Raw genomic sequence first — 24,572 nt, 5'->3', positions numbered from 1 at the left:
CTACCGCTTCGCTACACTTCCTGCAATGAAGGCAGGGATCCTTGCCTGAGAAGCATCTGTCCCACTGTCACGAGAAGCGGTTTGTTCGCACGCGATGTGTAAATCGGTCAAACTGCTCTTATTTTCCCTCATTTAACGGCGGATTCAGGACCAACGGATGACATGTTTCAATAAGGTTGCCACGCATAGCTCCTATCTGAATTTATCACGGAACGACAGGTTTGTAGGCTATGGCCAGTATGCACGGACCCAAATACCATGTATCTCTCTGTTTGCCTCAATAAAAACGATTTAGAACTATTGTTACTGTTAAGTTGTATGCATTCGTTTGTCTGCTGCAAGCACATGTGTTGTGTTTTATCAAATAATGAGATTGTGTAGCCTATTGTACGGGGTACATGAAGTGAAGGGTATCCAACCAGAAGGTGGCAGCCGCATGCCCTAACAAAATAAGCTTTGAATATTTAGGCAATTATGAAATGTGATGTGTTTATGATGTAGGCTAGGCGAAAGAGAATGTGTCTGTCGAGCTCTTATTCCCTTAATCCCTTACACACATTATGTAGCCTACAGTTCAGTTCAGTCATAAACGTGTTGTCATGCAATTCAAGCGCTGACATCATCACGTTGTAGGCTTAAAAATACTACTGTTGACAAGACGGCTAAACTATACACAATACAAGCATGTGAAGTGACTTTCGCAAAACTAGCTGGTATTTTATAGCCTATATGTTTTCGTCTGTATGATTATCAAATATTTTAGTCACTGCGGACCTGTCCCATGTGCTATAGCCTACAAATATTTGGGTTGTGGTAAAAGTAAAATGCCCATTGAATTCTTAAAGGATCTCTTGGGTGATTGCTGCTTCTGTGAGCCTGTTCATGTTCAGCAACATAGCCTAACTCTTTTTTTTCTAAACGCCTGTTCCTTATTTGGAGAAGGAATTTAGGAAACAAGTGGTTTAACTGGCACTTTCTCGGGCCAATGAGAATACAGGTTGCGCACTCTTGTCCAATCAAAAGTATCCGGTGTCTCTGGCAAATGAAACTTGGGTGAGAAGTGGCGAAACATTACTTGCGATGTAACTGTCCCCGATGGCTTAAAGCTAGGCGTTCGCCTGAAGGCTACATTCCTCCGAGGGAATCATGCACGCAAGTCCTGGACACATTTGGGATGCTGTGGAGTCGTTATCCTTTCTTTTGCTCATATTAAGTGCCGAGGCTTTGCTGGTGAGCAGTCAGGAGGGTAAGCTGTCTTGGTTGGTTAAACAGTGAGACTGTCAATAAGTTTCTGTTAGTCACTGTGAATTGTTATTCGCATTTGATTATAAGGTGTTGGGAATTCTAAACACAGCCATGTACGTGGTTGAAAGTTTGCGTTGGCATCTGTGGGAGGGTCTGTAAAGGTTAATGATTAAAAGGAATTCCACATGCGAGTTGACAGTGTACTTTGAGTCCACTATCAAAGACTTTTTGTGGAGGTGGGTGGGGAACGGCATATTGGAGAAAATTCTCTGTAAGTGGTATCAGTCTTTCGCTGGATACTTATTTCAATTAAAAAAAAGTCTCTGTAGATTTTTATATATATATATATATATATATATATATTAAAACTGTTGTTTCTGTCACATAAAGTGACAAAGTAACAAACATTATCCACACTTTGTGAGCAGGGAAGGAGAAAGACTGCATGAGTATTAACCCAATAAGTGTCCTTACTAACTATATCACATGAGATTGGTTTGAGTCAAACTAACAATAGATAAACTCATCACCTACATGGGCATGTATGGTCCATGTTTCACTCCTTATAAAATCTTGCAACTCCAAAATGAATGGCCAGCTAGGTTCCATCTCTCTCTCTCTCTCTCTCTCTCTCTCTCTCTCTCTCATCACAAAGACTTAGAGAGGGTGGATCAATGTGTGTCATTTGGCCTTTTTAGGAGAAAGCAGGCCCTCTGTATCACCACTGTTCACTGAAGGACTGGTGGACTTATTTGTGGCAACAGTGCCATGGCAACGCTGGCCTAAGAGTATTTATGAGTGGTGTGAGTGTGTTTTGCTGTCATCCAGAAGACTGATCCTTCTTTTTTCCCTCTCGGAGAGGGTCTGGCTAATGAATGACCCGGCGGGGAGAGCCCACAGGGGTTTATGGGGCTCGAGAGGGCCGTCGCCAGCTCTAGTCCTTACATGCTCTGGCTGGAGAGAGGTCCTCCGCTTGGGTGAATGTCAGAGCTGTGCTCAGTGTACCCACAGGAGCAGAGGGCCTCTCTCTCTCTTTCTGTCTGTCTGTCTGTCCCTCTGTCTGTCTCTCTCTCTCTCTCTGTCTCTCTCTCTCTTTCCCTCTCCTCCTTCTCCACCTCCTCTCTGGCTTTTCAGGCCAGCCATTCATCATTATACTAATTCTTCATTACTTTTTCTCTGTGGCACTTACCACATACTGTAAGCACTTTCGCTATCTCCTGCCCTCCCACCCTTGTTCTTTCACAAAAATAAACATGATTTAAGGTGCAGAGTTTGGTCATTCCCAGTTGATCCATTTCCACTTAAATTGACCTTGACTTGTGTGTAGCCAGCAAAGTCTTACGCTACTAGAAATGAGTTTGGTAGAGGGATCCTTTCTCCTATGGCCTTCCTCTTAGTCTTGTAGTGTCCAGTTCAGTGTATACATGATTGTACCATCATCAGCATCAGTGTTTGTGTTGGACACTCAGGACATCCACACCCTACAGGAAGAAGGATAGGAAGGAAGATTTAGTAAGGCAGTGGGGAGAGTGTTTTACTTGGCTTTTGCATTAAATTATCCAATGCAACTTAAAGTAAGGTATAAAGACAAGAAAACAGCCTACACACAGAGATACACACACACACACACACACACACATAAATACATACATACATACATACATACATACAAACATACAAACATACCTACAGTACATACATACATACATGCATACATACATACATACATACATACACCCTTGCTTGTTTACAGTATGTGTGTAAGAGCGCATGTTTGTCCATGTGAAAGTGTGTGAAGAGGAAGAGGGAGGAGGCGCAATAGCAGTGTGTTTGAAATAGTGTGCTTTTGTTTGTGTTCATTGTATGTGTATAACAGTTAGTGTTAAATGTGTGTGTGAGTGTGTGTGTGTGCATGGTAGTGTGTCTTTCAGAGAGAGTATTTGCATCTGTGTGGGTTCTGACTTTTGTTGTGATGTGTTAAAGTCTGGCAGATTAATGTGTGTCCATCTTCTGTGAATATATGTGGGAGGTTTCGTCTGCCGCCTTGTGTTTGTACGCTGTATGTTTAAGTTTCTGAAAAAGTGTGTATGAATTTATTTATTTCTAAGTATGTGTTGTGTATGTGATATAGATAGAGATAATCCCTTTGTGTGTACTGATAGATAGATAGATAGATAGATAGATAGATAGATAGATAGATAGATAGATAGATAGATACTTTATTGATCCCCAGGGGAAATTCAAGAAATTCAAGACTGTGTTTGTCATTCTTCATTCGTTGTGCGTATGAGTATTTGTGTGGTAAGCTATGTTTGTATACTGTGTGTGTGTGTGTGTGGGTGTGTGTGCATTGTCAAAGTGCTTTTCGCAACAGGATAGGGGTCACGGACGGTGAGTCAAACGTGGTCACATCCACAGACAGGAAAAGGCCTTGCTTAGACAGATTCCTGTTCTCTCTGTGCATCTCTGTGTACACAGACTGCGTGGGCGCTTTTAATCTAGCGGTGTTGGGGGGAGATGACCAACCATTAGGTCAATTATTCTCCCTGAGTCATTTGTTTGTAAATGTCCGGAGCGGCTTGCGATCCACAAGAAACAAAAAAAAGAGTGGGATCTGTGCTGAGCCATACGCTCATGTGGTTAGGATGTTTGATGAACATGCAGAGTTTACTCAGTGACAGGTACAACAGCTGAACATCCTGCTTGGCAAACATTCAGGCCTGCGAGGACTTGCCTCCCCAATCCGTGCGGTAAAAATCAAAATTACACGTTCGTGTGGCTGCTAATGAGCGACTGATGACAGACAGAAATCTTCCAGCGAGCCGACAGCACCAACCCCACCTTCCCTTTCCCGTCACTTTGGCCGAAAGGAATTTTCTACCTCTGCCAGGCTGTGTGTGTATTAGCGCTCTCTGTAATTTTACGCACTATCATCACTTCAACTTGAACTTGGACCCCAGCGTTGTGCTGGTTAACAACAGGGTGTCAAAACTGAAATTGTAGTCTTGTTGCAAATCAGATATATTGTAAAAAAGGTGTGTATTTGCCATTATAAACTGTGTAATCACACGTCTGGTTTGTCCATGTGAATGTCCAGTGCCGTCTAAGAATGTGGAAACAACAACAGCTGCCTTAATAGACACTCTCATGATCACTCTCGTGATCCATACAGAACTCACTTGAAGTTCAGTCATCTCTGCGATCCATGTTTTTGCATTGTGTTTTCATTCGGCATGGCGTTTTGCATAATCCGTAAAAATGGGGTTAGGCTGGTATGCCTGTGGAAATTGAATCCCATGTAAACATTGTGTGGGTGACTGAAAGTAGATCAGAGGGTGAGGCAGCGCCTGGTCTCGCCTTGTCCCAGCCTCGCTAACTGGAGGGCCAGTGAGCAGATGCCAGCTCTGCCAAAGTGGCTGTGGCAAGAAAGGGCAGCCCCTGGTTGTTCCCGACTACTGGGGCATATCGAGAAACGACAGAGCAGAGCAAGCCCACTTAATGAGCCTGGAGTTGAGGACAAAGCGCTCATCCTTACAAGACCATTCCAAAAACACCCAACAGTATTGTCCAACCCCCCATACCTTCTCCAGACAGGGTTGAAGATGACACAGAGAGCCAGTCTGTGTGCTCCATGGATTCATCCAGTCAGTCTGGCCTTTTGAGTGGATGTCTTGAGGGGAGCCTGGACACAGAGGGGCAATTATGGGCCTGTGGGGTGGAGGGACCCTCGGGGCAAACTAACTGTTAAACCGGATGAGATACGCTATGCAGTATGATGGCAGCTCAAACGTCCACGTCTTCACCCTTCACTGACACACAGATCAGCCATTTTCTTTTAGAACATTGGGTTAGAACAAAGAAATCAGTGCTCTCTCTCTCTCTCTCTTCCTTCATCAGTAATACACTGGTCCATAGTATCATAGTGTGTGATTAGACTAGGCTACCTAGACTAGGCTTCCCTTATTTGGAAATCGGCAGCCTATGGTCATAGCTGACTCACTCACGCATGGGTTTTTGATATTCATCAAATTAGAAGTAACTAACAGTGTCTGACCCAAAAAGTTGGCTTGGATTGGTATATTTAAGCATCATTATTCATGGTCGTGGCAGGCTTGGCTTGCCCAGGAAATTAAGTTCCGGTCAAACACTGATGCAGAAACTTTGCTGTACCATAGCCGCACCACACAAGAAAACATGAGTCAGAGAGCTGAGCGCAAGAAATAGCCTGAAGAAAGGGTGGGCTGGAGTAATAGCTGTAGACTATCAGGTTCATCTTTGTGAAATGACAAACAAGAGGAGGAGTGAGCCTATGCTGTTGTCTCAACATGAGAAGTGATGTGACTGTTATTCATCGAGTGGGACAATTACGCGGCGACTGTGGTGGTGGTCAGACAGTCCCCTGCTCACCAAGAGACGGACAGGGAGCAGTTACTCTATAGCTAAAGTCTGCTTGTCTGTTTTGGGTCATCTTGTGGTTATGATCTCACAATTATACACAGCTCTCTCTCACGCTGTCGGTCTCATTTTCGCTGTCGGTCTCATTCTCTATGTCTCTCTCTCTTTCTCACTCTGTCTCTCTCTCTCTCTCTCTCTCTCTCTCTCTCTCTCTCTCTCTCTCTCTCTCTCTTATCCTTCTTTTGCTCACTCTGTTGGTTCACTAACATTACTGTCACTTACAAATCTCCTTTAATCGGTGAAGTGATTAATATGGAAACAAGAAACCTCCCTGGACTGTGACTAAGGCTGGTGCGTTTGGCAGCATCGTCTTGTGCGGAAGTCCCAGCTGTTGCTTCACCCGTTCGTCCAACGTGCCCCTATCAGAAAGTTCTCACACCTACACAGTGGCTGTCCGAGGCCTCCCGTCTGCTTTCCCATGCAGACGAAAGCCACCTGACATCACGGGCAGACTAGTCAACACTGGTCAACATGTTTTGTTGATAGAACAGATGTTTTGATGTTTTAGAGGAAAACCGCTGTTTGTTTTTTAGACATTATATGTTTGAGCGAAAACGGAAACATACAGAGACAACATTCATGTAAATTGATTCAGTTCGATTCAGTTCGATTCAGTAAGCACAGTGCTGCCAAAGCGCATATAGTATAGAAATAGTGAAAACGTGAAATCACGAATTCACTATTCACTGTATGTCCAAGCATGCCACCTGGTAACATGACACATCTTTTTTTATCAAACTAATTCAAGTGTCCTAATGGCAGAGTTCAGAACTCCTTTAGTCACTGCACAAACTCTCTCTTTTTGCCCATACCAGGTAATGGCTGTGGACACACAGTCCTTGGTGCCCAGAGTGGAACTTTGACCTCTCTGAACTACCCTGGCACATACCCCAACCACACCCAATGTGACTGGAGGATACAGGTGCCACAGGGAAAGGCGCTGCACCTTTACTTCGGGGACTTCAACCTGGAGGAGAGTGAGAACTGCCAGGCAGGGTCCCTAACCATCGCTGACCATGAAGGATTCGTGATACTGGGTAAGACACGCTGTTATCAAAAGAACACATTGAACAAATAGCATAGTCATGCAGTGTTTTTCTCTGATGGTACGTTCACATGCATCCATTTCCATTTATTCATTTAGCAGATGCTTGTATCCAAAGAGACATATGCAACCCATAAGACTTCGCCAAGATTTGGGAAAGATTATTGAAAGATTGGAGTCTTTTAACTAATGTGCCCCATTCAAGCTTTACTCAAAAGACTTTCAAGAATCTTTCCCAAAGTCTTCCGGTGTAAGGATGGCTTTACATATATTAAAGCCATCCTTACACCAGACTACACATTACAAGGGTCATCATATACAGACCTTACTGTTCTGTAACTGACCCTAGGCAGATGGGTCAGGCCCTTGAGTCGTTGATCTGCTCGAGGTTTCTTCCTATGTATCTCCAATTCTAAGGAGTTTTTCCTCGACCCTGTTACCCATGGGCCTTTTTTTCTTTTCTCTGATTGTCTAACATTCTGTAAAGCACCATGATACATGTGTAATGTCTTGGTGCTTTATAAGTGAAATTAAAATTGTCATTGTCCCCAGAGCAATTTGGGGCTGAGAGCCATGCTTAAGGGCACAACAGTGGAAGGTGGGAATTGAACCCACAACTTTTCAGACTATACTGCATACTAGCCTAGCTCCTTAGCCATTACGCTACCACCACTCCATGCTTACACTGAATGTGTTGACGATGATGCTTCTCTTTCCATTCACTTTCCATGGGCTAACATCATGCATTGTGGAACTGAATTCTGGGAGTGGTGCATTGCATTGCTAGTGTTGCTTGTGTAACAGAGGCAAACTGAGCTAGTGTGCTAGTTACCGTGTAAATCCTCACACCCCTAACCTTAAGAACGCTTCTAACCACTGAGTTGGAAGCTTGGGCCTTTTGCTCAGTGGTTAGAGCTTTCGACTCCCATGCCGGTGTGTGTTGAGGTGTGCGGGTTTGAGGGCCGTGAGCGGCGGACGAATTACGAACTCGGTTACAGTGGTGCCGTGACCAGGGTGGGAGTGAGGATGTAGGGAGGTGAATGTAACAGAGGCGAACTGAGCTAGCATGCTAGTTGCCCGTGTAAATCCTCACACCCCTAACCTCAAGAACGCTTCTAACCGCGGAGTTGGAAGCTTGTTCGACTCCCATGCAAATGTGTGTTGAGGTGTTCGAGGGCCATGAGCGGCGGACGAATTACGACCTCGGTTACACTTGCACCAACATTTGAGACATGGTCACCATTTTGTTGTCTTTGAACTTGTACTCTGCACAATGACAATAAAGTTGAATATAATCTAATCTAAAAAAAACACAGGGACTAGCCAATCAAATTGCAATTGCGCAAATGAGAAAAGACGGCTTTCAACATCAACCAAGATGCTGAACCGAGATCAGGAGATGGTTCAAGGCGGCCATATTTGGAGATAAATGTAAGTTGTTTGGCTTAAAATACTTTTTTAAAGTTCAAACTCTAAAGCCCTTATTGTAACCCCAAAACACATCTGAACATCTGCCATCAAACAGTGGTGACTGATTGTTGACCTCTCAATCTTGCTTCAACGCATACACACCCCTAAACATCAGGAAAACCCACCAGCAAGCGTTGCACAGAAGCATGCGACCGTACCGTGATTCTCTGGAAACTGCATAGCAGTGTTTGTTAAAGAAATCACAGGGTCACTGGGTCAATTCTCTTGGAGCAAATACGTACAAATACAAGGACTTTGTTGGACTACAATTTGCCCTTGATATTGCTTGATGGGAGAAAGGATATGAGGTTCTATCTTTAGAATAATGTAGGATGAGACAAATCTTCCTCTGGCAATAGAGATTCCTCTTCCTTTTCAGTTAGCAAGTTAATTCAAGTTCATGATGACACAAGGAGCTGCTTGGGATCCAATTGCCATCTTGCAGCTATTAAATGATAAGTGATACCACGCAAAGATCTTATTCTGTGTCTTGCTCCGCTTGCCAAATAATGATGATCAGCTTGGCTTATTGTAGAAACATTTGATAACAAGCTTTCGTGCAATTGTAGATGCATGTTCAACAGCTGACATGTCAAGTACCCATTCAAAGTAAAAAAATATAGATAAAGAACAGAAAAATAAAATACTTTTAGGCCTTTGGAAAACAACATGGCCACCACCACATACACGTGGTGACATGATTCCCTGATCATCCGCACAGGGATTCACAGGGATAAGGATTAATTTCATCTCTGATGTGTGTGTCTCTTGGAGCTGACTGCTGACCGCATTCCTGAGGACATTCCTCAGCCGTACCCAGTTCAAGGCCGGGCACCTTCCACTGGCTGTCAAATGTCTGACCGACACACAACCTTCCACTGACCACTCTCACAGATCGCTGACGAAGTAGAAATACTTTAAGGAATAATTTGTTGTTCTTGAGTTGGTTATAAGAATTTTGGCGAGCCTCTTCTCATCTGGTTTTGTTTGTGGGACTTCATCTCCATTGAAGGCATGTGTTCTGTGATCCTTTCCTGTGGTTTTCTGGTTTCTCTCTGTAGAACTGAAGGTGCAACATTTGTTTTTCTTATAGCCAAAAACATTGTCTGTTATAGACCATTTATGGCATTTCATTTTGCAAAATTTGATTAAATGAAGGAAGTGTGTCTGATGCAAGTGTAAAGATGTCTCTCACTGATCTTGTCAGCTTGAAAATTAATTTGACAAAATGTGCAAGTTATTTAGCACAGAACTTGCTGTGTTTTACTGTTGTTTTACTTGCTTTTTTTTATTTTTAAAGTTTAGGAGCAAAAATAAAATAACACATACCGGTATTTATATTTCAATATGATGCAGTGCTTAAAGTGTAACTCCGGAGCAAAAACAGCCTATGGTCTATTTAAGGTAGTTAACAACTTCAAACTTTTGATTGAGAGCAAAATTATGTTAATTGGTGGTGTTTTGAGCAAGGCCGTTTATTTTTTCTGTTGTTTTTATTCCGGTTGTTTTTACTCCGAAGTTACACTTTAAGAATGCCTTTTCAAATAGAAGAAAATGAGCCTACTTTCAATTAAAAAGGAATGGGTCGATTGTGTTGTGTTGTGGCAGCTGAAACACAGATGATACATATTTTCATTGTTATTTTTCCACCAGACGTATCCTTTGTAATACAACTGCAAAACAGCAGGGTTTCTGATGTCCTCTACATAACCTTGCAAAACACGTTATTTAAAATGCAAACAAACCTCGTCAGGGTCACAGCCGATAACGGGCAGCTGAATTCAGGTGTTGACTGGCTCTCAGTGGCAGCCTTGCATTCACAGCATTAGCGTAGGCTACATACAGATGTACTGCCACCCTGCTGCTGCCCCCTGAGTGCTGTAACTCTAGAGGTGCACCCCAGGTATCGGCTGTATTGTTGTTCCGAGCGAATTCCACAGGGTCTGCCTCACGCTGTTTTGCCCTCCTCCACTCTCTGCTCGCCGCTCGAGTGTTCACACAAGCGTGCCCTGGGCTCGCATGCCACATACCACACTGCCACGGCACGGCTGTTATATGACATGGTCTCTACGGCAACGTGCAGCAACATAGTGAGAGCGAGGAGCCGGCAGCCCTCCAGTGTGTGTGTGTGTGAGTGAGTGTGTGTGTGTGTGTGTGTGTGTGTGTGTGTGTGTGTGTGTGTGTGCGTGTATGCGTGTGGGGGCGCATGTGTGTGTGTGGCTGTGTGTACACACGCCATAGATCCCCAGAGGCTTACATCTTTAGAGTATGCGTGCATGTGATGGTGCGTGCCATTTTTGGCGGTGTGTGTGTGTGTGTGTGTGTCTGTGTGTGTGCGTGCGTGCGTGAGCATGCATGTCTCTTAATGCTCTGGGGGTCATGTGATTTTGTTTGAGCGTGCTCTGTGTATGATTTTCCCCATGCAACTTCCAGATGCTGATGTTTTCTCTCTCCTTCCCTCTCTCTCTCGCTGTTTGTTTGTGTGTGTGTGTGTTTATGTTTTGTTCGGATGTGCCTGTGTATATGTATGAGTGTTTGTATGTGTATGTGCATTTGTGTGTCATGAATGTGTGGTTGTATGTGTGTGTGTGTGTGTGTGTGTGTGTGTGTGTGTGTGTGTGTGTGTCTGTGTGTGCGTGTGTGTGTGTCTGCGTGCTTTGCAGGCCCAATATGTGGACATTTGGATGCCGCTGGCAGGAATGTGACGGTGAACAGCAACGAGGTGACAGTGCGCTTTGTCTCCGGCACGCACCGCTCTGGAAGAGGCTTCCTCATGTCCTACTCCACCAATGAGCATCCAGGTAACGCTCTTACAACCCACCCCCCACCAGTCTGAACCAATCACATCAGGCCATTGATTCCATCCACTCTGATCATATGTATAGCTGGTAGCAAAGCCCAACATATGATACATAGAGATGATTTTGTTATAACAAAAGAATTCTCAGTTGAATATTTGAACCATGTACAAGTCCACAGAATGTACATCCCGAACACATTAAAAGCTGATCGTAATCCTCACCCAACTCATCATCATTGCTTAAAGCGCTGGATTTCCAGACATGCAAAGGTTTTACTGTAATTGTGATTACACATTTGGCACTAACGTCCACACACACAAATCTCTGACACGCAGACTGAAGCTTAGTAGGTACTGCAGCCGTAAACAGACATTACACACATGTGTTATGTCTGAAGCTACATCATGCTGATCACTCTCAGGTGGTAACTGTACATGCAAGTCTGTGTCTGGAAATATGACAATTAACTGTCTCCATGCATTTTTTAATGGGCTGCACGCTAAAGTGTGCAGACATGCATTTAGGACATGGCAAGAAGCAATGGAAGGTTCATGGTCCATTTTTTGCTGTTAGAATATAAAAATGGAGTGGAGCTTGGAGGACAGAGGGGATGGTGAAGCGTGTCTGTGTGCGTGCTAGTTTCTGTGTGAGAGGGGGAAAAGTGGGAGATGGTGAAAGGGAGGGAGGGAGGGAGAGGGAGAGAGAGAGAGAAAGAGAGTGAGTGAGTGTGAAGGGGGTGGTGTGCATGCGTGCGTGTGTGCGAGCAAACGAGCGCCTGTGCGTGCAAGCGTGTGTGTGCGTGCATCCATGCATGCTCCCACGAGCTCATCCGTGCGTGCATTCCTTGCGTGTTTACGTGCCTGTGTCACAGTGTGTGCATGCATACACTCCCATTTCTGTGTGTCCGTGTGCGTGTGTGTGTGTGTGTGTGTGCTGTGTGTGTGTGTGTGTGTGTGTGTGTGTGTGTGTGTGTGTGTGTGTGTGCCTGTGTGTTTGTTTGTGTGTGTGTGTGATTGTGCTGTGTGCGTGTGTGTGTGTGCTGTATGCGTGCTGGGTGACTTATTGGAATGCAGGCCTTGTCTTTGGCTCAGCTCCAGTGTGTTTGTACTGTGGGCAGGGGAGAGAGCTGAAGGAGGGAGAGCAGAGCAGAGCAGAAGAGAAGAGGGGCCCAGGCTCCAGTGCTGAGATGTGGGTGGATCGCTGCCGATCACCAGCCCCACACAACCCCCCTCCCCTTCCCACCGACACCCACACACACGCACACACACACACACACACACACACACACACACACTTCTCCTGCTCTTTCTTCTCCCAACACAGCCACCTAACCTAACTTAACCATCTCCTGGCCACCACGAGCACAGCGCTGAGAGATTAAAAAATGCATTGCAGAGATACAGCACAATGCAGATAAGTGGACTGTACATTGCAGAAAGAGAGAGAAAGAAAGAAAGAAAGACAAAGAAAAAAAAGGAAAAAAAAACGATGAAATGGAAAATGAAGAAAGAAAGAAAGAAATGTAAGGATTTGTTTTGAATGCTCGTATCAGGTAAGTGCGTCAGACCCTCTTGTGCTGCGATGATTCCCATCCAAACAGAGGCCAGAGGTCGACGTAAGAACAGAGTCTTGTTTACAAAGTTGACCACACCAGCTCTCATTACTCTCTCTCCAAACGGAACATTTAAACACAACACGTAACGCCACGTCGGTAAACAGCCAACCTGTTCCCGGCCAGAGCCGCGAGGGTGCCAGAGACACGTGCATGATAAGGATGCGTGCAGACTATTAATAGAGCTGGAGGTGAAGCTGATTATTTTGGCCATTAAAACAGCCATATACAGGCATTTCATACAAGTGTTTCCCTCCTAGAGAGCCCTGTAGTCTCTCCTCTCTCTCTCTCTCTCTCTCTCTCTCTCTCTGCCTCACCACTGGGGTTTGTATTCCCATCGTTTCCTGTTATTTTCTGACTTGTTTATGGAGTTTTGCTATGTCCGGAGCCAGGCCCTAATGTCCAGATGAGGGTGTGTCCAGTCACAGGCGGTAGACACAGGGGACGGGGGGAGGGCAAAAAGGGAGTGGGGACGAGGGGGGGATCAGACACGGTGTCCCCAGCACTGACGACGGAGAGGGGAAAGCGTCTGCCTTGTGTTTGTGTCACATGACGCGGCGTTTACAGTAATCACCCCAAGCATCAGATCAGTCATGCTCTGACTTCAGAGTGGGTAGGCGGCATGAAGTCTGATGTTTATGTGTATATGTGCGTGTGCGTGTGCGTGTGCGTGTGCGTGCGTGCGTGCGTGCGTGCGTCTGTCTGTCTGTGTGTGTGTGTGTGTGTGTGTGTGTGCGTGTGTGCGTGTGTGTGTGTCTGCATGAATTAATTTATGTGTGTGTGTGTGTGTGTGTGTGTTTATAAATTGTATGTATAGAATGGTTCTATAGAATGATGATGATGTGTATGTGTGTTCGTGTGTGAGTGTGTGTGTGTATATGTGTGTGTGAGAGAGAGAGAGAGAGGGAGAGAACGTCTGTTATTTGCGTTGCTCAGATTGTTTTGTGCTGTTTTTTGTTTCCAGATCTCATATCATGTTTACACAAAGGGACCTACTTTTCCTCAGAACGCATCAGGTGAGAGATCCAGTTCTTGTGCAGAAATTGTCCACCTTGCTTTTCACAAAAATGTCCCTAAAGTCCAAAATACACTTTATTACATTACCTCCAGATTACATTAGTTTTTTTAAAACGTTTTTAAAATGGTTAATCGATACACTCTATAAATTGTCTGCACTGTGCTGTGTGTGTGTGTGTGTGTGTTTGGTGCATTCTACAGTGTGTTCTGTCCTGCGGGATGTAAGGACGTAAAGGGGGACATCTGGGGTCAGTTTGAGCCAGGCTACAGAGATGTGAGTATCACTGAACAAGAGATCTCTCAACAACATCTTATAAAAGTATGGCAACCTTGTTTTTACTGTCGGGAATTTATTGCCCCCTTTGATCAGTCTATTCCTTATATTCTTCACTTGGACTCATAGTTCATTTCAGTGTGAGTGTTTCCTTTACAGTTTTGCTCAGTCGCTTTGGTGCTTTTCTCACATCACTATTATGTAACATTAAAAAAGATCAGAACTCTGTGACACTACCTGAAAATGCTCAGACAGCACTATACAGTACTTGTACAGCCATTTGAAAACTACAGTAAAGTTACAAATTGCTGTAGTTAGGGGAGTGAGTACAAGACACTGAATATACAGTATGTTTCACAGTTTGACTGTATATGGTCTTTGCAATTCTACAGCATTGTGACAGAATTTGATAACTAGTTCACCAATTTTGTATGTAATGACTCAAGCAATGAAATGAAGACTATTAGTTTTATTGGGAACGACTATTCAGCATCCATAAGTATAGTTCACTTTGACTGACATGACAAAGCAACTGATACATGTTCAAAAGCATTTGCAATTTGTTCAGAGGAAGGAGAAATTGCTACTATGATGTGCACAAATTACTAAATGTTGTGGAGGTTGAACAAATAGTTATGATAATTTTCATTCTGATCTGAGAAAAGCACCAAAGCGACTGAGAAAAACTGTAATATGGGATGTTTATCACTTGATGATTTTCAACACTTCACACTAAAGGAGAAGAGAAATAAAGAGCTCTGTTTGCAGACCCATGACATCAGGGGAGATTTGAACACAAGAATGTTGAATTCCTGAAATAAAGAGCTCTGTTTGCAGACCCATGACATCAGGGGAAATTTGAACACCAAGATATTGAATTCATGAATCATAGTAGTTATTTCCTGTCTCTTCCTTTTGTGATCAAAACCTTATAGATAGATAGATAGATAGATAGATAGATAGATAGATAGATAGATAGATAGATAGATAGATACACACACAGACAGACACACTCATTCCCCACTGGTTGTGTTTTCCAGACCTCAGTGCTGTGTAAAGCTGCTGTCCATGCCGGGGTGTTATCGGACAGCCAGGGAGGCCTGGTGCGGGTGTCTCAGGAGAGAGGCATCACCATGTATGAGTCCAGCTTCGCCAACGCCGTCCTCTCCAAGACGTCAGTACTGGCATCGTGCCCCACAATTTCTGTCCTTTTCACACATTTGCAGTAGTTTCACAGACATTTCCATCTAAAGCAACTAACAGTACAGATGAAATACTGTACAGAATCTTTCCCATCAATATATTGGTTCTCTGATGGTCCTCCAACCTATGGCCTCAATGTTCCTGGAACCATGCTTTAGAAGTTCAGATATCACTTTTAACTGTCAATTACTGTTATTCATTCAATTATTAATTTGTAATTATTTAAGTGCAATGCCCTTGCAAATAAACAGGGACAGATGTGGGTAGACCCCAGCTACTGTAGATGACAAGCATGTCTAAATGTGCAACTCTATGTGTTGACCTCACCATAATCTCTTATCTCTTTACAGGGGGCCGCTGTCAGATAAGAAGCTTGTCTTCTCCAAAGGTGATAACTAAGTGCCAGTCTGTGCCAGTTGCTGCTTGTACTGTCAGAATGGTTTTGAAAGTGAAGTGTGAATTTCAAACAGCTGGCAGCTGGTTATGTTTTAGTTTTGCACTACAGATTTGACATCAATGGTTTTTTGTCTTTGAAAAGTAGATATCACAAGTAGTGATTAATGTTCGATCATAAGAAGCAGGAAGCTTTAAATGGAGGGAATGATGTTTATCTCATCATATCTGATGGAAGTAACACTTTAGTCACCAAATGTTACTTCCTGTATAAATCCCACTGGCAAGTCTTTTAAAGAAAACATGGCTGATAACCGTGTTTATTTTGGCCATAGCACAACCACTTGTGTGAATGAAAGATTAAAAAGCCAACTTTCAGTTGGGTCTCTTGATTGTAAGGGCACTATTCGTGAGCTGAACAAACACTATAAAACAATTCACTATGTAAATGCTGTAGTAGGCTAAATAAATGATAGCCCAAAAGTAGGGTAGAACCCTTTGCTAAAATGCTAAATATCTGAGTAGGCTATTATACTGTCTGGAATTGTAAAACAATAAAATGTCTACGGTTGCCTTTACACTGGGTCTGTTCAATTGGACCATACACGAGTGCGATTAATTCTCCCCTAGCCCTGACCCAGCTGGTCTCCATTCACATTACATTTTTGTTTGCGGACCCAAGTCCGTTTATGTCATAAACTCTTCACCGTCTTCTATTCACCGATATTGCTTGGCAATGTCACAAAAATGGCAGTTTATTTCCTGGTTTTGGAACAGATAGCATTCAAACTGCACCGGAGTTCTAACAAACTGTACCCCAGACCACTGTTTTCTAGCGGACTCTGATCCGGACCCGGGACCGCACCTGGGTTCTGTAGAATGCGTTCACACTATCAAAACTCACCAAACCATCACTCCAAACAAACTCTGGTCCGGACCAAATGGTCTAGTGTGATTTGTGCCCTTAGAAAGCCTTGTATTGACCACTGAAGCATAACTAAAGCAGTGCATTTCCATACACATTGTCCTTTCACAAATTCACACAACTGAACCCAATTCTTCTATTAGTGGCTTTTCTGGGCTTCATCACAAGAGTTTCAGGCAGGTTTGTGAGCCATCATCCTGCCCATGTCATACCTCTGATTGTGCATCCATAACTGAACTCTCCTCCTCCTCCCCCCTCTGTCTCCCCTCTGTCTCCCCTCTGTCTCCTCCTCCTCCCCCCTCTGTCTCCTCTCTGTCTCCCCTATGTCTCTGCAGCCTGTACCGGGCAGTTGGCAGTGACGACATACAACATGTCCACGGTGTGGGAGGACCCGGGCGGCTCTGGTCAGCCTGTCCTCTGGATGCCCGGCGCCAGCGACGCCACGGGGCAGCCTCTGCAGTGGGCGGCCAACACCGGCGACAAGGAACCCTGGCTGGAGCTGGAGCTACGGGAGAGGAGTACCGTCACAGGTCAGGGTCAAAGGTCATGACCTCAAGCACTTGTCTGCTCTCTCGGGCGTGGCTGGCAGTTACTTATTAGCTCTTTTTTTCCACTAGGCAAAGGGTTCTAATTAGAGATATTTATTTTTAAGCGTACGTAAAGAGTACTGACAAGGTGGCTAAGGAGGCTTACACTATAATAATTATATTCTTAGAGACAATAAAGATCAAAGCACTGTGACCTCATAAGGAGGCTTACACTATAATAATTATATTCTTAGAGACAATAAAGATCAAAGCACTGTGACCTCATAAGAGACAAATTATTTAATCCCTTCTAGCTCACAATGACTTAGACCCACTTTTCTTCATACTTTACTCTGTTCCTTTCCAGGAATAATAACGAAAGGAACATCCAGATTCTACGTAGAGTCTTACTCACTGATGTACAGCAAAGACCGCAAGACCTGGAAGTTCTACAAGGCTGCGCTCAGTAAAGACAAAAAGGTACAAGAGTTTCAGAGTCTGGGCTGTAGTCTCTGTTGGCATCATATTTGACACCCATAATGTGATTCCTAATGGTGATGACACACTGTGGGGTTTTAAAGTCTTCCTCTGGTCTGAACTCAGGTGTTTGAGGCTTATTCTGACGGTCATGTGGTGGTCCTAAACAGCCTGTTTCCTCCGGTGGTGGCACGCTACCTGCTCCTGCGACCCCTCACCTGGCACCTGAGGGCCTCGGCCGGGGTACAGGTGCTGGGCTGCCCCCTGCCCCGAGGCCGATCAGGTGAGGACTCTCAAAGGACTAACATCAGGCCAGTTAAATGCCGTTTAAATTAGCTGACATGTAATATGTGATATATGTGATATATGTGTAATATGTGAATATACTTGTATATATACTGGTAGTCATCATTTTCTGTGTACATAAGAGACTGTAGAGCCTGCTTAATACTTGTCCGAGGAATAATAGAGGAGATTTAAAATAGAAGAGATAATGGTCCTAGTCTTGGAATAATGAGACAGTAGCCAGTGAATTACATTTACCATTGAATTAGATTAGAAACTACCTTCATTCACTGAGATGGCATTAAATGTTGCAGACATATTGTATGTAGGAGATATTGAAGTATGAATACATTTAGATGTTGGATGCAAGTGTGTGTAATTCAGTATACTTCGGCAGCAGTATTGCTTGAAACATTTGTATAACGCACATTGATTCCTGATCATTGCCTTTCCGTCCACAGCGAACAGGGGCCCGCTGCCAACAGAACAACTGCCTCTGGAGCCGGTCACCACCAAGAGTCCGGTGCTAATCCAAACCTCCGACCAGAGTGAGAGGACACCCATTCTTTAGCAATTAACCTGCTAACTGTTCACAGGGAAAAAACAAAACCTACAGTGGAAATGTACATTGCTTCAAAGCAAGTTTGTTTGTGACATCCCAACCAATGCCATTCCACCGGGGAAATATGACAAAAGTCCTGAATAGGTTCAGAGATGTTATGCAAGAAGGGCTATGCCAGTCTTATCAGATGTTGAATGACTGACTCGTTGATTACTGTGCCATATAACACATCAAAGTGTTCACAGTGTTTGTTGCTTGTTGTCGCCCAGGTCCGAGTCAGCCAATGGTTGTGGCCGTGGGCATTGTCCTTGGGTTGCTGCTCTGTGTGGGCTGTCTACTGGCTGGGCTGTGGTGGAGAAGGAGGTAGCTTCTCTCTCTCTCTCTCTCTCTCTCTCTCCTGTCTCTTTCTTTCTCTCTCTCTCTACCTCTCCTGTCTCTCTCTCTTTCTTTCTCTCTCTCTATCTCTCCTGTCTCTCTCTTTCTCTCTCTCTCTCTCTCTCTCGCTCTCATACAAACACAATCACACCCACACACACACATTTTCAAACACGCACAGAGATGCACAAACAAACATAGGACTTTGACTTGTTGTTTGTTCCCACAGACACAGAACCACTTACGTTTACTCATTCATTCTCTTTGTAACCCCCACACAACCTCCCAACCACACACCCACACACACACACACTCATCCACTCCCACAATCACACTGACTGGCTTATCTCACATATTTCATACCATGACAGGTTGTTTGCCTTGTTTATAGAGCCTCTAGTACTAAGCGTACTCATACACTCCAACAAGCACAGCTGGCAGCCACTTCAAGCACCACTGACAAGCCTCATAAGAAGCCTTTGTTTGTTTCTCATTCGTCTGTTACCTCTGATCTGTCTATTAGAAAAAGAAAGGCCCAGCTGAAGAAATGCTCTTTGGACAAAGGTATTGACAAGAGTTCTCAGATCACCCCTCCTCACCTCTGTAATTGTTTTCTCAAAACAGTTGGAGGGAATGAGATCTTTGAGCATTATCTGTCTCTTCTCCGTAGATTGCCAAGGGTTCCACATAAAGACGCTTCCTAGTGTGGATTCGGAGCTGGCATCCTACCCTCTGACCAGGAGTGTCCACGATGCCCTTCCCAACCCTCCCCTCAATGGTGAGTCGGCGTTAGCCAGCAGTGCGAAGGTGGAGTGCGGGTCGCTGCATCTAGTCCCACGCGGATGTCTAGCATTCCAGCGCATTGTTCCTCGTAGCATTATATGTGCCACTGATGGGAATAAGTGCTTAAAGCTCTTCCTAAAGGGTGACTAATTAATCTGTCTGCCTGAAGCTCTAAGCAGGCTCAAACAGTAGGACACAGACAAGTCAGAGATCATTTTGCACTCCACTATAGCGCTATTCAAGCAAACCCATGTGCTCCCATCCGTCTTCAATCAGTCATTGTTTTCCACACTGCTTCCTCATCTTTATTGAGTTTCACATTTTGTTCAGTGGTACACTTTAACCCTCTCTGACCTCTAGTCGAAACTAATGACCGCTAGAAATCCCATTCAAGTCAATGGAGCGTTCTACTTGCATTGTGAAGAGCCGTGTAATAATGTATATTATTACATACTGGTATTAGGTTATTACACAGTGCTAAACCTATATGAGTAGGCCTTCTGCGTGTTCCACTTATGGGGTGATGAAAAGTACAGTACAGTAGTTTGGACAGTTATACCACAATGGTGTCCATTCACTGCGCTCGCCCCTTCCGCTCTCCCTCGATCCATCTTGAAGACGTTTCCAGTTTCCTTCCCATTAGCCTCACTGTCCTTTCACATCCACATGAGTGTCCATCCATCCATCCAATGGCCCCTGTAATCTGCTGTGTGTGGCTTAGTAGAGCAGAGAAGGGGGACAACAGAGAGGAGAGAGGCCCCCACCCCTCACAACCCCACACACACACCCCTCACAAGCTCACCATGGTCCAGGCAGGCTCTTCAGTGGCAGCATAAACATCTCTTTCTTTGCTCTGCTGGGCCTGTCTGAAAGGGAGCCTTTAATTGGAGTTCCTGGAAAAGGACGCCCATACTGCCGATATGCAGGACACCCTTCTCTCTCTCTCTCTCTCTCTCTCTCTGGGGTGGGGAATGGGGAGCAGTTAGAAGTGGGACAGGGCTTCACTGGCACTCAAGACAATCGTGGCTTTCCCCCTGAAGTCCATCTAATTAGAGGGGAGCTTTGCCATCACTGGATTCCTGAAAAGAACCCGTCTTGGCAGTAGGAGGGGGTGAGTGGGAGATGTGTTGGGCCTCCTGTCCATCTTTTGCCCACAGAGTTGGACAGAAGTCTTTGTGAAATCCCCTCTTGGGGGCCCCCTACACTGGCCAGATATGTGTGCACTGAGTTGGACAGCAGTCCACACGAACGGGGGGGGGGACCCAATCACATGTCCCGATGAAGTGATTTCCGAGGCAGGTCATTGGGCCGTTGGCGCCGCTCATGCAGGGTCCTCCACCCTTGTAGGTTCTGTTTGTTTGGTAAATATAGACTCCCCAGCAGACCTGCTCATGAATTGACGCTCATGAATTGAATTCTCTGTGGGGCAGCCAACAGCCAACAGGCCTCTGGCACTCGGCCACTATTCACCAGCACGCTGTTGTTCCCCCATTTTTAGAAGGACCCTGTACTGAAGTTTTATTTCCGATTTCATTTATTTTCTTCTTAATCACATGGATAAGTTCATTTCAGCATTGCCCTGAGATAATAACGTTTTGTGTGCAAAAGAATGCATTGGCTGATTTTAAAGCTTTAAACTTTGCATAAGAATTATTCTGACTGTTTGGGAACACTTCCCTTGATTCCGTGATTGCTGTAGCATAGCAAAGCCATGTCAAAAATGCCACTAGATTTCCTAACAGATTATGTCTGGCCCTATAACATCATTTCACCAGCATAGATAAGTCATGTCATCACTAATTTTGCTAAAATTATTAACGTTACTAGTGACAGACTATGATTTTAGTGAGTAAATAACTTTATCACAGGCTAATGCTAACCTGACTCTGGCCAGATTAATTTCGTTCCGCCTAGCTTCGCCTAGCTCCACTCACGGGATCGCTTCCGTTGAGAGTGATTTCAGCACCAGATTGTATGGTAGAGCCAATCAGGATGCAGGGCGGGAGTCTCATAGATGTGACGTTGCGTAGAAGCGACTGTGAGACTGTTCTCAGCGTCACGGTTTGGCTTCGATGTGAGTGGTTGAAGTAGCACGTCAATAGATGACGGACAAGTGGCTTATCCAATCATATGCAAGGATTTTTGATAAGGCCCAGCCTTCTGAAGCACCACTCCAATGGATCGATCCCAGATGGATGAGTGGAGCTAGGCTAATGCAGCCTCCCAAAGTAAGAGAGATTTCGTGTTACGTACCACTGATTGAGACATGACACAGCTTTTCTCTACATCTAATAGCATCTGACATGGTTCTATCGCTGTTGGAAGGGGTTTGGAGAGGAATTTAAACTGCTCTCCATCTTACAGTGACATCTGTAGTGAAACTGACGTTTCTTCTGCTGTTTCATGGCAGGATACCTTACGGTACTTGTCTTTTCATCTGATAGCAGAATATGGCATCTACTGACTTGAGAGGGCATAGATCAGTCAATGAGGGGGTATTTTTTTAATGAGGCTGGTGAGCCTGACATTTCTGCTGCTGTTACCCACAGACTACGCTGAGCCAGACGTGCTCTCCGGAGGCTCGAAGCTGGGTTCCACCTTCCGTCCCCCGCTCGATGAGGGCTACACCACGCCCTTTGCCCTCAACCACTACGACACCCCCGGAAGGCTCCCCGAGTACGCCGAGCCCCTGCCCCCCGAACCTGAGTACGCCACACCCTTCGGTGAGCAGCCCATGGACTCCTCTCTGGCTCCCCCTCTGGCGATGCTGCAGAACAGCATGCACCTTGCTCACCATGGCATAAGGATTGTTCCAGGGCTGGCACGTTACGACAGCCCACCTCAGAAAGTTCTGCCGAACGGCTACTGCTGCCCGGCACCCGTTGGGGCCAGCGGGGCACAGAGGGACAGTGTGGTGTACGCCGAACCCCAGTCTGTGGTGCCCCTGCTGAAGCACACCTACCACGAACCACTGTGAAACAAAACCACACCTCAGACGACAGCCAGGGCAGGAGCAGCCAAGCTCACACACCTTGGACTGGCTAACGCTACTGCTAGCGGCTCTAATGGCTGCACACACTCTGTGTACAGAGAAAAGAGAGAGAGAGAGAGAGAGAGAGAGAGAGTTAACAACACACCGAGACGGCACTCTGCTGCCTATCAGCTAAGCCCTCACAAACAGTTCATGGAGACATGGTGTCAAGCGCTACTGTGGTGATCGGAAAACAAGTGGTGTTAAGGTCAATGATAAACTAAACACCATGCAAACCAGCACTATGCAGGCGGAGGCTGTGTTGCGTTTCTATGCACCTTTGAGTGCTCCAACCACACTGTATGTGGAGATATATGTCATTCATTATACCATACAGTTTCATTTACTAATATAATGACTGAAGAATTAAGTAGACTGTAATTAGGATTCCAATCTGAATATTTCAGGTATTTTTTGTGAAGTCTGACAACATAACTAAAACTTGGACTTATTTAATTGTTAATGTATCTGTGTGTGTCTATGTGTGTGTGTGTGTGTCGTGCGTGCGTGCATTTCTAAATGGTATGAACAGAATGGTTCTATGTGAAAGTTTAAAACTATATGGCAGCTATGTACTTAAATCTGCCTCTGGATACTGAAATATGGCACTTTTGGCAAACTGCTGTCAGGGTTTGAAGTGTTTTATGGAACATTAATAATAAAGATTTTATACAAATCCTACAGTAAAACTTGCAGTGTGCCTCTTACCTCTAAAACACCTAACTTGATCATGAATATGGCTGATCACTATAGAATTCATCTTAAAAAAGTTGAAGAGTTGAAGAGAAGAATGAACACATCAGAAGGCACCATGTCCAAGATTTGTGAGACATCTAGTGGTGACTTTTGGAAATGTCAACTATGTTAAATTAATGTACTGCAAAGGCAATGTTTTTATTTCTCAAATTAATTTGCATTTCATAATAACGTACAAAATGTTAACACTTCATCAGAAGACTGCAATGTAACTAAACTTAACTGGAACAGGAACATCCAACAATGACAGTACAACTACTACCAGCAGTTTAACTACTACTATGTTCTAGAGCAGGGGTTCCCAAACTTTTCAACCCGCGACCCCCAAAATAACTGTGCCAGAGACTGGCGACCCCCACTATCCCTGGATGTGACTCAAAAAATAAAATAAAATGTGCGCACCGGCCATATGCACTAGGCTTATCCAAACACGGGCTTAACGACAACACAAAAGAACAGAGCAGCCTGTTATGATTTTACATATAGAAATTTACTATACGATAAAAGCAGAATACCTTAGTCAAAAAATAATATCCATGTAACATGAGTGCACATCATTGCTGTCGTGCAAACTTAACTTTGAAACATTACTTTAATTTCCATTTTAACAGAAGAATATCTCAGTCAGGGTAATATCCACAAACTGTTGTAAACATATGTACATTGTTGCTGCGCAAATTTACATTTTGCCAACTATGTTTCAGCGTTAATCTCATAATCTCAATCTAATGAGATGGATGCGCGCTATGCGCGGAACACAGCAAGTCCATTCTTGGTTTAATTGTGGAGACGGCCACACGGAGATCATCCTCCACATTTAGACGCGATCTGTATTTGTTTTTAATATATGTCAGTGCAGAGAAAGTCTTTTCGCACAGGTATGTGGAGCCAAACGGCGTCAGTAGGCCTACGTCCATCGCGGCCTTGAATAGCTGTGGATATTCCCTCTCGACTGAAATCCAGAACTCAGCAAGCGTCTTGGAATTAAAATCTGTCTTTAAAGTGCGGTCAAGTGACAGCTCTTTTATTTTTCCCAAATTTATTTGATTTATGGAAATCATTTCGCGATCCACCCCTCAGCGTCCCGCGACGCCCCGGGGGGTCCCGACCCCCACTTTGGGAACCCATGTTCTAGAGTAACAAGAATGCATGGCAAGTGTGTGCCTGCATCTCTGCACTGTTTCTGTTAACTTAATTCACTCTACATGGAATGTGCACTGCCTTTTCCTATGAGTCTGACATTTCTTATTCTGTTGAGAATGCAGACTTTCTTTGCACGTCAACCATGAGAGAGCTGCTTCTGCTTTTTCTCAATCTCAATGAGTCATCATTAGAT

The 24,572-nt window shown here is 44.6% G+C and overlaps 1 protein-coding gene across 1 annotated transcript; it reads left to right on the top strand.

Annotated features, from left to right (window-relative positions):
- Window positions 1–323: 323 nt before the first annotated feature.
- Window positions 324–23,156, top strand: si:dkey-34d22.1 (discoidin, CUB and LCCL domain-containing protein 1). The gene is made up of 15 exons (XM_048260127.1): window positions 324–1,246; window positions 6,516–6,737; window positions 10,879–11,016; window positions 13,593–13,644; window positions 13,847–13,919; window positions 14,960–15,093; window positions 15,473–15,510; window positions 16,776–16,970; window positions 17,335–17,447; window positions 17,571–17,727; window positions 18,191–18,277; window positions 18,561–18,654; window positions 19,190–19,230; window positions 19,337–19,444; window positions 21,999–23,156. Exons 1-15 carry the CDS (start codon window positions 1,147–1,149, stop codon window positions 22,424–22,426), a joined length of 1,980 nt encoding a protein of 659 aa, XP_048116084.1. The 5' UTR covers window positions 324–1,146; the 3' UTR covers window positions 22,427–23,156.
- The last annotated feature ends 1,416 nt before the right edge of the window (window positions 23,157–24,572 follow it).

The sequence above is a fragment of the Alosa alosa genome, chromosome 13, assembly GCF_017589495.1.
Source record: "Alosa alosa isolate M-15738 ecotype Scorff River chromosome 13, AALO_Geno_1.1, whole genome shotgun sequence".
NCBI classification, from domain to species: domain Eukaryota; kingdom Metazoa; phylum Chordata; class Actinopteri; order Clupeiformes; family Clupeidae; genus Alosa; species Alosa alosa.
The sequence above is the reverse complement of the archived record's forward strand: the minus strand, read 5'-3'. Positions and strand labels throughout refer to the sequence as shown.

Bases quoted from the DNA above. Each gene is read 5' to 3' on its own strand.
- si:dkey-34d22.1 (XM_048260127.1), top strand. From the start codon at position 1,147: ATGCACGCAAGTCCTGGACACATTTGGGATGCTGTGGAGTCGTTATCC. The intron at 13,920-14,959 runs GTGAGTATCACT...TGTGTTTTCCAG, and splicing joins TTGAGCCAGGCTACAGAGAT to ACCTCAGTGCTGTGTAAAGC. The intron at 17,728-18,190 runs GTGAGGACTCTC...TTCCGTCCACAG, and splicing joins CCTGCCCCGAGGCCGATCAG to CGAACAGGGGCCCGCTGCCA.